At 33.7% G+C, this 15499-nt stretch overlaps 1 protein-coding gene across 4 annotated transcripts in view; it reads left to right on the top strand.

Annotated features, from left to right (window-relative positions):
• Positions 1 to 15499, top strand: part of PCNX2 (pecanex 2) — a 357972-nt gene that overhangs the window by 115976 nt on the left and 226497 nt on the right. For all 4 annotated transcript variants that reach the window (XM_031966919.1, XM_031966916.1, XM_031966917.1 and 1 more), the window contains 2 exons: positions 224 to 334; positions 1942 to 2033. In XM_031966919.1, the coding sequence (XP_031822779.1) occupies positions 224 to 334; positions 1942 to 2033 (203 nt within the window). The remainder of the gene's footprint in view (positions 1 to 223; positions 335 to 1941; positions 2034 to 15499) is intronic.

Genomic DNA, 15499 nt, shown 5'->3' with positions numbered 1-15499 from the left:
GGAACCCACTTAAATAAAACCACATTTAAGTGATAAATAATTGACTGTGTAATGCTTTGGCATTTTTTTCAAAAAGATTTGGTCAATAAAATATTGCCATTTAATATACTGAAATTATATTCTGTCTTTCCTTAGAATACATAGGTGCTTAATAAATGTTTAATTATTGATTGGTTGATTTATACGTATAACATTTTTTTTTCTGTTCTGTTTCATCTTTCAGTATTCTTATACTGCTTTCCTGCTATCTCTCTTCTTGGCCTATTCCCTCAGATCAACACTTTTGCCATTTATCTCTTAGAACAAATTGACATGCTGGTTTTTGGTGGTTCTGGTAAGTCATATTTTTTTCATTAAAAGGAGAATCTGAGCTTCAAGAAAAGAAAATAAACCTTAAAATATAGAATGGGATATTGTTGGGTTTACTTTGTTCCCCCTCAAAATATATTTTGTTGTTTGTTTATCTAGATCAAGGTTTCTTAATCTGGGTCAATGGTCTTTCTCTCTCTTCTCTCTCTCTTCTCTCTCTCTCTCTCTCTCTCTCTCTCTCTCTCTCTCTCTCTTTCTCTCTCTCTCTCTCCCTTTCTCCCTCCCTTTCTCTCTCTCTCCTTCTCCCCTCTCTTCTCCCTCTCTCTGTCCTTTTCTTCTTCTTCTTCTTCTTCTTATTATTATTATTATTATTGTTCTTCTCTCTCTCCCTTCCCTCCCTCCCTCTTTCATCCTCCTTTCCCCCTCTCTTTTTCATTCTCTCATTCCCTTTCTCTTCCTCCTCTCCCTTTTCTCTCTCACCTAAAAGACTGTCTAAAGACAGAAAAACATATTTTGAACTTGAAGGCAAAGTATGTAAGCTCAAATTTCACCACTGACACTTACTATCCACGTGATCTTTGGCAAGACTCTTCACTTTGCTGTGCCTCAATTTCCACATCTACAAAATGAGGGATTCAGACTAGAAAACATTGAGGTCTCTTCCAGCTCTATAAGTATGATCTTACAACCTTTAAGATTTCTTCCAGCCAAAAATCTATAATACTGTGATTCCAAGTTGCAGAGGAATTGTAGTTGTTTAAACTTCATTCCTGAAGAGTAACATGATATCAGGGAAGGGATGTCATGACATGCAAGTGAATTGGATTTGCATGAGGGAGGGCTGTGCAAGATCATCTGCCCCACTTTCCCCTTCAGAGACAGTTGAGTCAAGGAGCCAGGTATACATCAGGAGCACTAGAGATGGTCCTGGATGCACTGAGAATTAAGCTAAGGTTTTCAGCAGGGGTCAGTTTGAGGCTGCATCCATTGAGTGATTAAAGCTAGGTAGAATTTGAGGCAAAGAATCTCTTTTTTCACCTACCCCCCCCCCAATCTAATGAATGAATGAATGGATCTGGGAAGGGAAGATCCTCAGGGTTAATAGTCAAATACTAATATACCTTGGTAAAAGGAGAATCTTTGTGTGATTCCCATTATAGTTACAGCACAACACTCAGAAGATATCTTTCTGATTCTTCCTCCTCTCTGCCATTCCTGGAGGCTTACTTTATAAAAGCTTATAAATAATATATATTAATGCCAAACTTAGTATAGATGTCAATAGGCATAGCCCACTATAACTCAGAACTCATGAGCTTGAGAGATTCTAGCATCAGCCCCCTAGGGAATGCAACTACAAACCTGTCACCAGACCACCAAATATGTTCAGTTTTATTAAATCCCCTGCCATCATTGAGTCAATCGATTATACTATTTGCTTTTTAAAATTAAGATTGCTTCAGTCTGGTTTCTTTTCTGGCACCTATCCCCTACCCCTAAGTCACTGCCATAGTTTATCATTTTGATAGTTACTATTTATCACCTGATGCCTTTTTGTGTCTTTAAAAGGTTGCTAGCAAAGACAAGGGATCAGATCTAGGAAAGAGCTAAGTGGCTATGTTTGTATTTCAGCTGCTGCTGGCACTCTCTCTGCAATCTATAGCATCTCTCGAAGTTTTGTGGTTGCCATTGTACTCTATGCTTTCTGCTTCATGGCTGTAAAGGTAAGTGTGAATGAGAATGAGAAAGATATGATCAGAAAGAGACACACACCTGTTTGACTATAGTTCTTGTCTCCATATCAACTTTGAATTTTCTCTAGAAGATAACAGATTGCTTTTGGATGTTTGGCATATTCATGTTTTTTTAAAAGACATATGATGTGAAGAGGAATGGGGTAATACTCTTTTGGAAACTATATTAGCTTTTCCTGAAACCAGTTTGGTGACCTTAGGCAGGCACTTCACTTTTCAAAGTCAGTCAGTTGGTTGTACTCATGATTATTGTGATTGTTCAATCAATTTTTAGTCATGATCAACTCTTTGTGACCCAATTTGGGCTTTCTTTGCAAAGATGCTGGAGGGATTTGCCGTTTTCTTCATGTACATACACACATATTATATATATATATATATATATGTATATATACATATATATATATATAATATGTGTGTGTATATATGTATGTGTATAGGTATGTATATGTATGTATATTTATATTCTGTGAGGGAGCTAGATGATACAGTAGATATAGGTATAGTTATATATGCATATATACATATGTGTGTAGTTATGTATGCATATATACATATAAATAACAGAATATATACATATACAAGCATGTATATTTATATATACATATATGTATAACATGATATTTATACATGTGCGTGTGTGTGTGTGTGTGTGTGTGTGTACAATGTCCGAAATAGATTTCAGAAAAGTTCTGAAAGGAAGAAGGATAGTGAGCTTCTTCTTAGTATGACATAAACCTATTTACTTTTAATATTCATTTTCTGGAGCTGTACATCCATTATCAAGTTATTCTTATGAATATTTGCTGCATTCAGAATTGTTTGGGAGAGCAAATCATTTTAAGTCATGTTTAAATTTTTTTTCATATAATCCAGTATTTATACATTTATACCCTGCTTTTGTGAGACTAGGAAGGAAATCATTCAAGTTTTCTCCAGCTTCTCTAAAATGGTGCAAAATAAGCCCTGTTTTCCATAAAATGTTGTGAAGCATTGTGGAGTAATATATAGAAAGCCAGTCTCGAAGTCAGAATGCCTTTGTTTCAGTTTGTTCCTCTGATTACCAATGACTAAGTGAACCTAGACAAGCCAATTTAACCTCTCATTATCTTGGCAACACACTAAAACTATGAGTTGTAGAACAATAGCTTAGCTAGATTGGTGGAGAGAATTCTCTCACCAAGTAATTCACAATTTTCATCTCATCCCAACTCTTTGTGATCCCCATTTAGGGTTTTCTTGGCAAAGATACTAGAATGGTTTGCTATTTCCTTCTCCAGCTCATTTTGTAGATGAGAAAACTGAAACAAACAGGGTTCAAACCTACTACCTGCCCAGGTAGTAAATGATTTGAATTCAGAAAGATGAATCTTCTTGACTTCAGGCTTGGCACTCTATTTACTGTGTCACTTAGCAGCCAATTCCTGATACTGTTTCTATTAAAATGGGAGCTTCTTGAATGCAGGGATTTTATTTTTGCCTTTCTTTGTATGCGTAGCATTTAATACAGCTTCTAACACATTATAAATGCTTAATAAATGCTTGTTGACTAACAATGTTTAAATCACAGATCTAACCTGAAAAAATATTATATTTATTGTGATTTAAGTACATGGCTCTTAGTAATGTTGGAATATAAGAACTACTGGCTTCATTAATGGAATCATTTGTTTTTCTTTAATTCTGAACTTCCAATTAATTCTATTCAATAAGATTTCTATTGCATGTCTTTTATCCTTCTAATATCGTGTAACACTATGTTAGATGTGGACTATGTTGACAAGAATGATAGGATTATAGATTTAAAGATAATCTACTGTGATATCCTCATTTTACAGATCAGGAAACTGAGACCCATAAAGGGAAAATAACTTGTCTGGGATCATTTAGAGGCATGATTTTAATTGATATCTCCTGACTCGAGAAATGGAGCTTTTTCCATTTCACTATTTGGCTTCTATATATATGGAAAAAAGCTTGATATGGTCCTTGCTTTCATTACAGTCTCATTGAAAAGACTGAACTTCCAGGCAAGAAATCATTAAAGAATCGTTAAAAGTCTACATATAGTAAGGTGCCTAATGCAATGTAATAAAATGCCCCAAATAGATAGGCTGCATTGTAACCTGATTCAGGATTTTATGTGAATAGATTAAATCACTTCTTTTTTTATTTACCTTAGCTCCCTCATCTGTAAAATAGAGACTGTTTTTATCTACCACTGTTCCCAAAAGCTTTAATGGAATGTGTATTTGTGAAGTGTTTAAGTTCCTCAGATAGAAGGGCTCTCAAAATGCAAGGTATTATCATGAAATCTAGGATTATTACCAGGTATTTTTTTAATTCTATCCAATTATTCCCCAATGAAACCCTTCAGCATTTTCATTAAATATCTGGAATGCCAGTAGTTTGCTATCTCAGTGACAGTTGGTACTGTGAAAAGCCTGGCCTGCACAAACCAACTTTGGCCACTTTCTTATTCTATCTAGAGAAGGAAGGATGGACGAGAAGAAGTATAGATTTTTTAAAAGCACAGAAATAAAAAAAACACAGAAAGTAAGATTGGGGGGAACATGAACCCAAGGCTTACTGTTAGGACCAAAAGGTCCTATATTTTCCAAAAGGAAAAATATATATACAAGAAGCTATCACACAAAATACAACTATGAATATCTGGGACTTTTCTTTTTGTCTTTGAGTTCCTTTGAAGATATGCCCACTAGTGTAGGACCATTAGATCAAGTATACATAGAATTTAGTTGGTTTTTGCTAATTCCAAATTATTTCCCATAATGGTGGAACAAGTACCTAACTTTGTTATAGATGTTATTATGTCTTTCCACTTACAGAATGTATCATTTCTATCTTTTATCATTTTGCTATTTTGTGGAGTATAAGATAAAACTCTAAAAATTGTGCAAATTTCCATTTTTCTAATATTTGTTACTTGAAATAATCTTCCATATTATTGTTGGCTGTTTATAATTCCTCTTTGTAATATAAGATGATACATATTTATCTCAATTGATGTGACTGCAGGGGGAATTACTTGACATACTTTTGGAAATTTTATTATAAAGGTTTTTAAATGTCAAACAAAGTACTGTATATTTTATCTTATATCTCAAAGAAGTCATTTAAGCCTCTTGCGTGGGAGAATGACATGGTCAGACTTATGTTTGAGGGATATTAAATTGATAGTTTGTTTGGAGAAGGAATTGGTAGGAGAGAAGCTAGAGACTGAGGAACCAATTAAGAAACAGTTGCATTTATTTCAGATGAGAGACAAGGAGGTCCTGGATTAGAGTAGTGGCCACATGAGAAGAGAGAGGGACAAACATAAGATTATGAATTTAAACAAGATTTATAGATAAAGTAATTGATGGAGTATAAAAAGTGGAGGATAATTTTGAAGTTTTGAAGCAAGATAAGATTGTAGCATCCTTTATATAAATAAGAAAGATGATAGATGAAAGACTAGGTTTAAGGAGATAGATGAGTTCCATTTTGGATAAGTTAAGTTTGAGATGATTATAATACAGACAAGAAGATACATTCAGCATGCCCTCATATGGTAAACACATATTTATTAAGCACATGCTATCCGACAGGTGTAGAATACAGACATAAGAAAAAATCACAGTTCACACTTTCAAGAATGTTACATTTCAATGGAAGGAAAAACAAAGGGGAGATAGAAAACAGAGAGGAGAGAAATTGGAAAGTAATTTTGGGTAGCTTTCAATGAAGAGGTGTTAGGTACTCATGGGCAAGGCTGGTGTAAAGGGAGTGAAGAAGTCCAGAGAGTAAGGATGTTACCCTGCGTAAAGTGAGGGTCAGAAGGAGAAAAATGTTTTGCCTAAGATCACACAGATTAGAGTAAAGAAAAAAAATTACATCCAGAGACTTCAAATCTAACTTTCCTTTATTTATGATACTGCCTCTCATTATCTATTGTAAAAATATCTTGACAAGTTACTCTTATATGTGTTATATATTTTGTGTTTATTTTTATTGGAATTCCTCTATTATTTTTCCTGGTTTCATAAGATTATAGATTTATAGCTAGAAGGAACATGAGGCTATCCTTTTTAATTCAATATGTATATGTCTATATGTGCATATATTCTTTATAAAACATGCAAGCTCACATACATATATGCACAAAACATTGTAATTTCTGGCTAAAAACACAAACCAGACAGCAAGAAGCATAAGGAGAAAAACAAAGGCAAATAAAAGAAGAAAAAGAATACCAATCAATCTGCTAGTTTTTCTGATCAAAAAGGTCTTGACAGCTGGTAGTGATGATGAAAATATGCTGCCAAATGTCATGAGATAACTCTGATTGCTGATTTTTTTTTTTGTCATCAAGAGACAATCAGCTGTCATCCAGCGCAAAAGGAAAGAGGAAGAAACTAGAGAGAACAATTAGATTAGTGCTTTTTACTACTCGGGCTTGTAGCCTAAAGTGATAATGGAGTTGATTTTAGAAAAATAAAATATAATAAAATAGTTCTATCTGGTAACCAGATTCAACAAGTATTTATTAAGCACCTATGGTTTGTAAAGAACTACTCTAGATTCTAAAAGGAGGTCATGTAGTTCTTCTTCCTGTAGAGTTTTTAACTTAATACATAAACAAAAACCTAGAATGAACAAAAACATAGGATAATTGAGAAGTATGAAAAAATGCTATGTGAGAACTGGAAATTTGTTAATAGCAGAGGAATAATGAAAATCTTCAAAGAGAAGGTGAAATCTAAATTGGAATTCAAAGTGTAATGTGTGTAGGAAAATGTGTTCACACATAACATATATTGGTCCAGACCAGCTGTCTAAAAAGCAGTCATCAGAATCCTTGATAAATATGATCTACAGTCCAGACCATCCCCAAGAGAATTACTTGGGTGGGGGAGATAATTCCCTAAGCATAGCCAGGCTGAGCATCTTTTAGGAGATGAAAATTATATCTCTCCAAATATTGTTGAGCTAGGGATACAATAGCTTAAAAATAAAACATTTCTCTGATTATTCCTAAAGAGGAGAGGGTTGCCCAAAGTTTATCTATACAGGCTTAACTCCTTCCCACCCAAAGCTAGTTAAACTGAAAATCCATCACAGAACAAATAGTGAGCAAACTCATTTATGTAAACACATAACAAACTGTAATAAGAGAAGTTATGTACTTTATATCATAAAATAAACAGAGTGAATGAGTTCTTTTAATATTAATAAAATGAGATCTCAATTGCAATCAAAAGAAATTTCCTGAAGTCTCCAGAGAGGCAACATGGAAATAAAGGAGTTTTTGCAGAGCTAGCTTCTTCTACATGTCTGCAGGTTTAAAAATCAGCCTTTCTCTATTCATATAACTGAATGAGGCTTGAAGAGAGTTTGGAACCACACATGCCTTTCTTGAAGAAAGAATGTATCTCCTTTCCAAATCTCTTGTACCACCTTCTCCCATCACACAGTTATATGGGAAAGTATCAGCATTATCTCTATCAGACTTTTATGCCTCAGACTCAGCCAGTAATCCAGTTAAGAGGAGAGCTCAGATTCAACAGATGAAGAAAGAAAGGGAGAACATTTTTGGCACTTTAAAAATGTAAGCAAAGTTTCACAGGCAGTAATGCATTCATTTGGGGATATGTAAATATGCTTTGACTCATCCATATAGTGTTCAAAAGGGGTCTTGTAGAAATGCAGAAATACTGAATTGAATTAGTCTTTTCATAAAATGTTTGTAGTCTATTATAACAGCAAGAACATAAAAAAATTAGATAATTAAGAACTAGATAAGCCCAATAATCTTATCATTACAAAATATTCAATGGTATAGAATGCAAAATCAGAACTTTATTCATAAATTTATAAGAAATTTATATAGAATAAAATGATGTCTGTGAAATACATAGGGTGATCATGTTAGACTAAACTAATGTTAGATTGTAAGCTCACAGAGGGTAAAAATTGCTTTTTAATCTGTATCTTCACTTCCTGACACTTACCTCCCATATAATAAATTTTAATAGATGTTTTTTGATTGCTCACAGAATCATAGATTTAGAATTAGAATGGATCTTATGGTAATAGTATAGAAAGGAACATTATTAATTTACATTGGGCTGATCTTTCCCACCTCCAAAATTAGAAAAGCTGGTTTAGGATTACACATATAAATCTGCTGGAAATTAAGCAAAATGATATTCATAGACTGATCCCTAGTACTGACTTGCCCAATATTCACTTAGATGTCCAAAATGGGAATTATTTGTTTGTCTCTTGTCTGTTGTTCTAATATTAATAGATTAACTCAAAAACTAAAATTCTTGTGATTTGTATGAGTCTCTGTGTCTGTGTATGTGCTGATACAGCAATTAAATCAACACTACCATTCCTAGGGATAATGAGTCAATAATTTAGTATCTCTTTGATTTTCTAGACTGAAACACTTTTCCTTGACTATTACTCTCTTGAATGTCTTTCCATGTTAGAATGTAAATTCCATGAGAGCAGGAACAATATTTGTATTCCTGGTCCTCAGCATCTGGCACATAGAACATTTTCCTTTTTTTTTCTTTATTAAAGCTTTTTTTATTTTTCAAAACATATGCATGGATAATTTTTCAACATTAACCCTTGCAAAAACTTGTGTTCCAATTTCCTCCTTTCCCCACCCTCCTCCCCTAGATGTCAAGTAGTCCAATATATATTAAACATGGTAGAAATATATATATAGAAATATATACATACATATTTATACAGTTATCTTGCTGCACAAGAAAAATCAAATCAAACCAGAAAAAAATGAGGAAGAAAGTAACAACAACAAAAAAAAGAGTGAAAATGCTATGATGTAAACTACACTCAATTCCCAGTCTTCTCTCTGGGTGTAGATGGCTCTCTTCATCACAAGACCATTGGAACTGGTCTGAATTATCTCATTGTTAAAGATAGCCATATCCATCAGAATTGATCATTGTATAATCTTGTTGTTGGCACATAGAACTTAATAAACATTTTTTTCATTCATTCATTCATTCAAAGTGCTCATGTTTCCCATGAAAATAAAATACATAATTTCATGACTTTTTGTATTGTTGGCTACAATTTTCTATTTGAAAGGATTTGTGGTCAAGAATATCATCCAAAATATATTTTGCATTGTAGTTAAACCATGAAATGGAAGAGAGGACCTTTCTCTGCTAGAGACATTTGGAGAAAGGATTGACTTGATCTCCCACTAAAAGAAACAAAATTGAGATAAGTTAGAATGTTATTTTCTGTTAAAAGAAAGATTATAAAGCTTTCCTTGTGAAAGAAAGAAGGATGATTATAATGCCTAGGAAATGAACTTACACTTAGCATATTTAAAAAAGCTTAGTTCTCTCTGTGTATATATGTTTGTCTTTAGTTGTGTCTATATGGATTTAACAATACTAAAAAATTTCTTTTAAAATATTCTTTCACTTACATATCTCTTGTTTTCACACAATAGTTTTCATATGGACAAACAAGTAGTTTTTGTAGATAAGCAATCTTGCCCATGGGTTAAATTCATAGATTTTTGATGCTAACTATTGCAAGATTTATAGAATATTACTAGTGATTTATCTATGTAAGAACTAATTTTTCAGTTGATATAGAAAAATTATACCTAATTTTAATTTTGATGGGATTTTGCTCTTTATATTCTTAAGCAGGTAATTTGAGGCAAACAGAAAGATCATTTCACTTGTTCCTTCTTGTTTCTATGCCAGGAGAAGGGTAATAGGAAGCTTAGCAATGAGAGCATTATCCATGAAATCCTTAATCTTATGTCTTTAAGGAGACTTATGTTAAGAAAACAACCAGCTTGATTTTTTAAAGTAAATTTTGAAATGAGATGAATGAATGAGTGGTAAAGTGGAATGAATAAGTAGTAAAGTAGCAAAAATTTTAAAAAAAACATTGATCAGGTGCTGAATATGGTACAAATGAGACTTTTAAATGTAAATGAGAAAGAGGCATAATCTAGTAGAATTGCTTTAAGAGTCAGTCAGAACTTGTGCTCTAGCTTTACTTGTGATTTCTTCTTGCATTGTTCTAGATTTTGTCTTTGTCCATCTTTTTTTCTTCTAAGGCAATATTTAACTTCTCTTTTATAGTTATGAATTTTAATCAAATTTCTAAAGTGATTTGATGGTTCAAGGGTGTCTCATAATTGCTGAATGTTATTAATCTGAAACTTTGTTTTTACAACAGTAATTCTAAGTTTGAAAAGCAATATTAGTATTTATTTTTTCTTTATTTTGTTAAAACTAAAGGTGAAATCATTGTGAATATCTGTTACCAGTTAATAAACAAATATTTAGGCATTTATTGTGTTCTAGGAGCTGTTCTGAGTACCAAAAATACAAATACATACAGAAGGACAATCCCTGTCCCTAAAGAGCTTACATTCAAATGGGGGAAGACAATGCTATAAAAGGAAACTAAAAGGGAGTTAGGTGGACAAAGGAAAAAAAGAACTCAGATATCGAGGCATGGTAGAGCAAGCCAGGAGTAAAGCTTGGAGAGGAATGAGAAGTAGCAAGCCCGAGTGCAATCCTTAATGAAAGGAAGGTGTCATCAAATCAGAGGGTGGGAACAATGGGTCAGAGGCAGGGACTTCAGAAGGATAAATTCTAGGACTGACATGGATGAAGAGGAGTCTGGAGCTTGATAAAGAATGAAATTTAGAATACATTTTTAAAATATGTATATTCATAGAGAAATTCTGGTGCTTTTAGTCTAAGTTTTCACATTTGTAGATTCCATAGGTTCTAGGACTAATGGAACTTAAGATACTTCATTTTAATAGAAAAAGAAAGTAAGATCCAGGGAGAATGTGACTTGTCCAAGGTTAGGTAATATCATGGGCAGAATTTGAACCCATGTCCGATCATTTGAATCGGTACTTTTTCTACTTTGTACCATGCTACCTACAGCTTTCTTAATTTTTTTTTACCATGGAAATTTTTTTTGAAGAATTCTATACCATTTTTAAACTTCTAGTTCTCAATTGTGGCCATATTCCAAGTTTGTTTAATTAGTATTACATGTATATTGTAATTGCTATTCATTTAGATAAAACTTAGCAAAGTTCCTTACACACACACACACACACACACACACACACACACACACTTGTGTGTGTTTTTATAGCAGTCCCCTATTAGAAGTGAAAAGTTGAAGAGGAAAGAAAGATTGTGGGTCAATAACTGAACTTACTGAAAATGTTGAGAAGGTAGAATCAATAAGATTTGTCAGTGCTTTGGATAAGTGCAGTGAGGAAGAGTGAGGAATTGAAGATGACAGGTTTTGAGTCTAAGTGATGGAGAGATTGGTTATCCTCTTGACAATAATAGAGAAGTTGAGATGAAGAGAGTTTTTAGGGCAAAAGATAATGAGTTTTGCTTCAGATGTATAGAGTCTGAGGGGCTTATAGGACATAGAATTGGAAATGTCCAAAAAGCTGCAGGTGCTATATAACTGGAGCTCTGGAGAGAGCTTGATATGTAAGCCTGGAAGTTATCTGAATAGATATGATGTGTGAATTTGTGGGAATTGATGAGGTCATCAAATTAGGTAGTGTGGAAGGGGAGAAGGGAACCTGCTTTTATTTATTGCCTAACATAGACACTGTGCTAAGAACTTGGCAAATATTATTTCATTTGATCCTTACAACAATCTTGAGAGGAAAATGATGTTGTTTCCCATTTTACAGATAGGGAAACTGAGGCAAACAGAAGTTTAAGTGACTTTCATATAGCTATTAAGTGTCTGAATGGGACTTGAACTCAGTCTTCTTGCCTCCAGGCTCACTATATTACCTAACTGCCTAGAAGAAGAGAAAAAGATAGTTGAGTGCAGAGCCTTGAGGAACAACCATGATCAGTGAATGTATAAATGAAGATCTATCAAAGAAGAAAAATAGTGATCTGACAAACAGGAGAACTAGGAAAGAGAAATGCCATGAAAACCCCCAAAAAAGAGAACAAACAGGGATGATCAGATAAGTGAGGATATCTTAAATGGCAGAAACATAGGTGTATTTAGGTAACAAGAATGGAGCCAAAAAATAGAGAGACATTAATAAAAAAGTGAGGATGACAGTGGGGGCTTTCTGTTGGAGAAAATTAGAGGGGATGAAATTAGGGCTGTATCTAGAAGAGTAGGTCTTGGCAAGAATAAGGGCCACTTATAGACATAGGTGTAAAGGAGGAGAGATAGTGAGGAAAGACATTGAATACAGTTTCTCATCTCTTTTTGCTGACATAGGAGTACACACAATTACTATGTAGTTCACATAAAAACTTTTCACAATGCTGAAGTACTTTATGCTGTGCAAAATGTTTTTTTCCACAATAAACATGTGATATGGAAAGTAGAAATATTATTGTCCTCAGTTTCCAGATTTAGGCACAGAACAATGGCATGACTTCTTCTGAATCCCAAATCTTCTGTCCCTTCCACTATACCTGCTTAAGATAATATGGGCATAGATGGCTAACATTGAGGACTATATTTTCACATGAAATCAGTACAACCTGTCCTTTTTCTGCTCCTTTTTTTAAGCCCAGACAATTTTCTAATAGACTCTCAGATTGATTTCACTTTCAAATATGGCATGTATTAAATCTCTTGAATTATGTAAGAATAGCTAGCAAATTAACAGGAGTTTTTAGGGAGGGAAAAGAAGTTCTCTTTAGCTTAGTGCATCCAAACCCAGAGCTGTGATCGCTCTTCAAAATTAATGATGCATTTACTTTGCCTTTACTGCTTTTTTCTTTGGATTTAGAGAGTTGATTGGTTGTTCAGTTTTCAATCGCCTTAGGATGATAGACACTAGTGAGCTATCACAACACATCCTATATCTTCTCTAAGAGATTTCTCTGGCCTGTGTAGGTATCTTTATTCACCACTGTTGCTTATTATTGGTTGCTGAAAATAGCTTTATAGGTTAATAAACTTAGAATCAGACTGAAGGGTTGTGAGTCAATTTTGCTTTCCAGAACACTAATTAGTAAAAGCAAATTAATTGTCATTTAATTTCATGGGCCTTTTTTTTTTCCTTCTTCCACGTTTGTAGTGTGGAACAGGAAAATAGAATCCCTGATTGACTTGTGTATTGGACAGTGATATATGGAAACAACTGGCATATTTGCCCCTCTGGAGGGAGATTTAGTAAGTAATTAGTTGTACTTTCTTTGTGCTTGAGTGAATTGTGTTTTCTATGAGATTAAGTATGTAAAATACTCTTCAGACTTTAAAGTAGTGATTACTATTATTATTAGTGTTACTATCTTCAAGCATTCTTATTATAATTTGACATTGTTAAGCTTCATTAGAAGGAGGTTTGATTTCATCAAGGAGAAGAAATGCCATGTGGAAATGACCTTGACCAACATGGATTAAAAATCTGCTTATTACTTAAATCCTAGGCATTTGCTTGGGGGACATAGAGATGGAGTCATTAGTTAGAAATCATAGAGTATCACAGGAGGACTTGAACTCAAGTATTCCTCAGTCTATCCACTCTCATTTGTCTTTGTTATCATTATTAAGCTTTACTAACAGTTATTTATGGGAAGACTTCGTACTTAATAATATATGAGAATTACATAGTAAGTTGATAGAATGGGCCTTTGTTATTTTAAAACCACGGTAAAGAAGTAAGGCAAACTGCTGATTATAGAATTAGAAGCCTGTCAGAGCTAGAAGAGATAATAAAAATCATGATTCTCATGCTTTCATTTGGGCAGTGAGGAAACTGCAACCCAGAGAGACTATTTGATCAAGACAGCAGAATGAATCAATAGCAGAGCTGAAACTACAAGCAAATATCTTAACTTCCATTCAGTAATGTTAATTAGTACTTAGAAGGAGTCAACTGCTGATGGAAAAAACTAAAGTGTATATCTCTGCCCTCAAAAAGATTGCAGTCTAACAAGAGGATAAAATATGCATAAATAATTAATAAAAAAACAGTACAATAAATGCAAAAGAAAATTACAATAAATCAGAAAGTGTGCATTAAGCATCTTCTATGCCAGGTAAGTACTACATGCTGAGTACTGTGCTAATGCCCTTCCAAGTAATCTAATGCAAGAAATTTGGGAGGGAAAGATCATTTTGAATTTGGATTATCCAAGACAGGGCATTGGTTGAATCTAGGAAAGATAGATGGACTCTGGCAGACTGAAATGTGAGGGCCAGCATGAGTAAAGAGACAGAAACATTGAAAGTAGTTGAAAATAAGTATCGGAAGGTTGAAAGTAGGTTGTGAGGATCTTGAATGCCTGTATGAGAAATTTATATTTTATTCAATAGTCAAGAGAGAATTACAAATTGTTTTATTTTGTTTTTAGCAGAGATGAAATTATTATCATTGAATTGTGACCAGAACTGAAAAAGTAATATAAAGGATAGGTTAATGAGTAGGAGACAAGAAAACCAATTGTCAGCATCAATTATATTCAGGGGAAATCTGATAAGGACCTAAATTAGGGAAAGGAAATTTAGTGGTGAGAGGAGGGTAGGTTTCAGAAAGAACTTGAAAAAATAATTAATAGGACTTGGCAACTGATTATAACTGACATTTTTGAGCCTATGTTGTTGAGTAGATGGTGTCACTAATAGCAGAAATAGACAAAGGAGGGGAATCAAATTTGGCAAAGACAGGATTTGGAGCAAGAGGGTACTTTGGAGATTATCTAGTAATAGGGTAATAGATCTAAAGGTTAAAGATCCTTCAGACACCATCTAGTCTAATGCTCTCATTATACATATGAAGGAACAGAACCCAAGATAGTTTAAAGTGAATTGTTCAAGATCACAAAGTCAAACCAATTCTCATATTTTAAGGAAACTGAGACACAGAGAAGTTCAGTCACTTGCCATGAGATCCACAAGTAGAAGTAACAGAATCAGAGTTAGATCTTTTAGTGCAAAATTCAGTGTTTTCTCCTTTATGCTATGGGACATTTACTTTGTGCATTCTGAATTTGAGGTACTAATAGAAAATAAACTGTTAATATCCATGAAGCAACTGGAAATAGGTAAATGGAGATTTTAGAAGATGCTGGAAATGATAATAGATGTGGGCATCATCTAGACTTTTATAATCCTCTCTTATAAAGTTGAAAATTATATCAATGGGATTGGACTAGGATATCAAGGTAAAAAAAAATACAGGGGAAAATGGAAAGGGCAACATTGGGGAATGTTGATGTTTAAGATATGAGAGGAGATGTGAAAAATAAAAAGGAGAGCGGGTCCGAATATAGGAAGAACCATAAAATGGAAGTGTTGTAGAAATCAAGGTAAAGGAAAATACCTAGAGAGAGGATATTTTATACACTGACCAATGCTATTGATTGAGAAAGATGACAATAGAAATTGAAAAA

Source organism: Sarcophilus harrisii, chromosome 4, assembly GCF_902635505.1.
Source record: "Sarcophilus harrisii chromosome 4, mSarHar1.11, whole genome shotgun sequence".
In the NCBI taxonomy this organism is placed as follows: Eukaryota; Metazoa; Chordata; class Mammalia; order Dasyuromorphia; family Dasyuridae; genus Sarcophilus; species Sarcophilus harrisii.
Note: the sequence above shows the minus strand (reverse complement) of the source record. Positions and strands in the feature narration are given on the sequence as shown.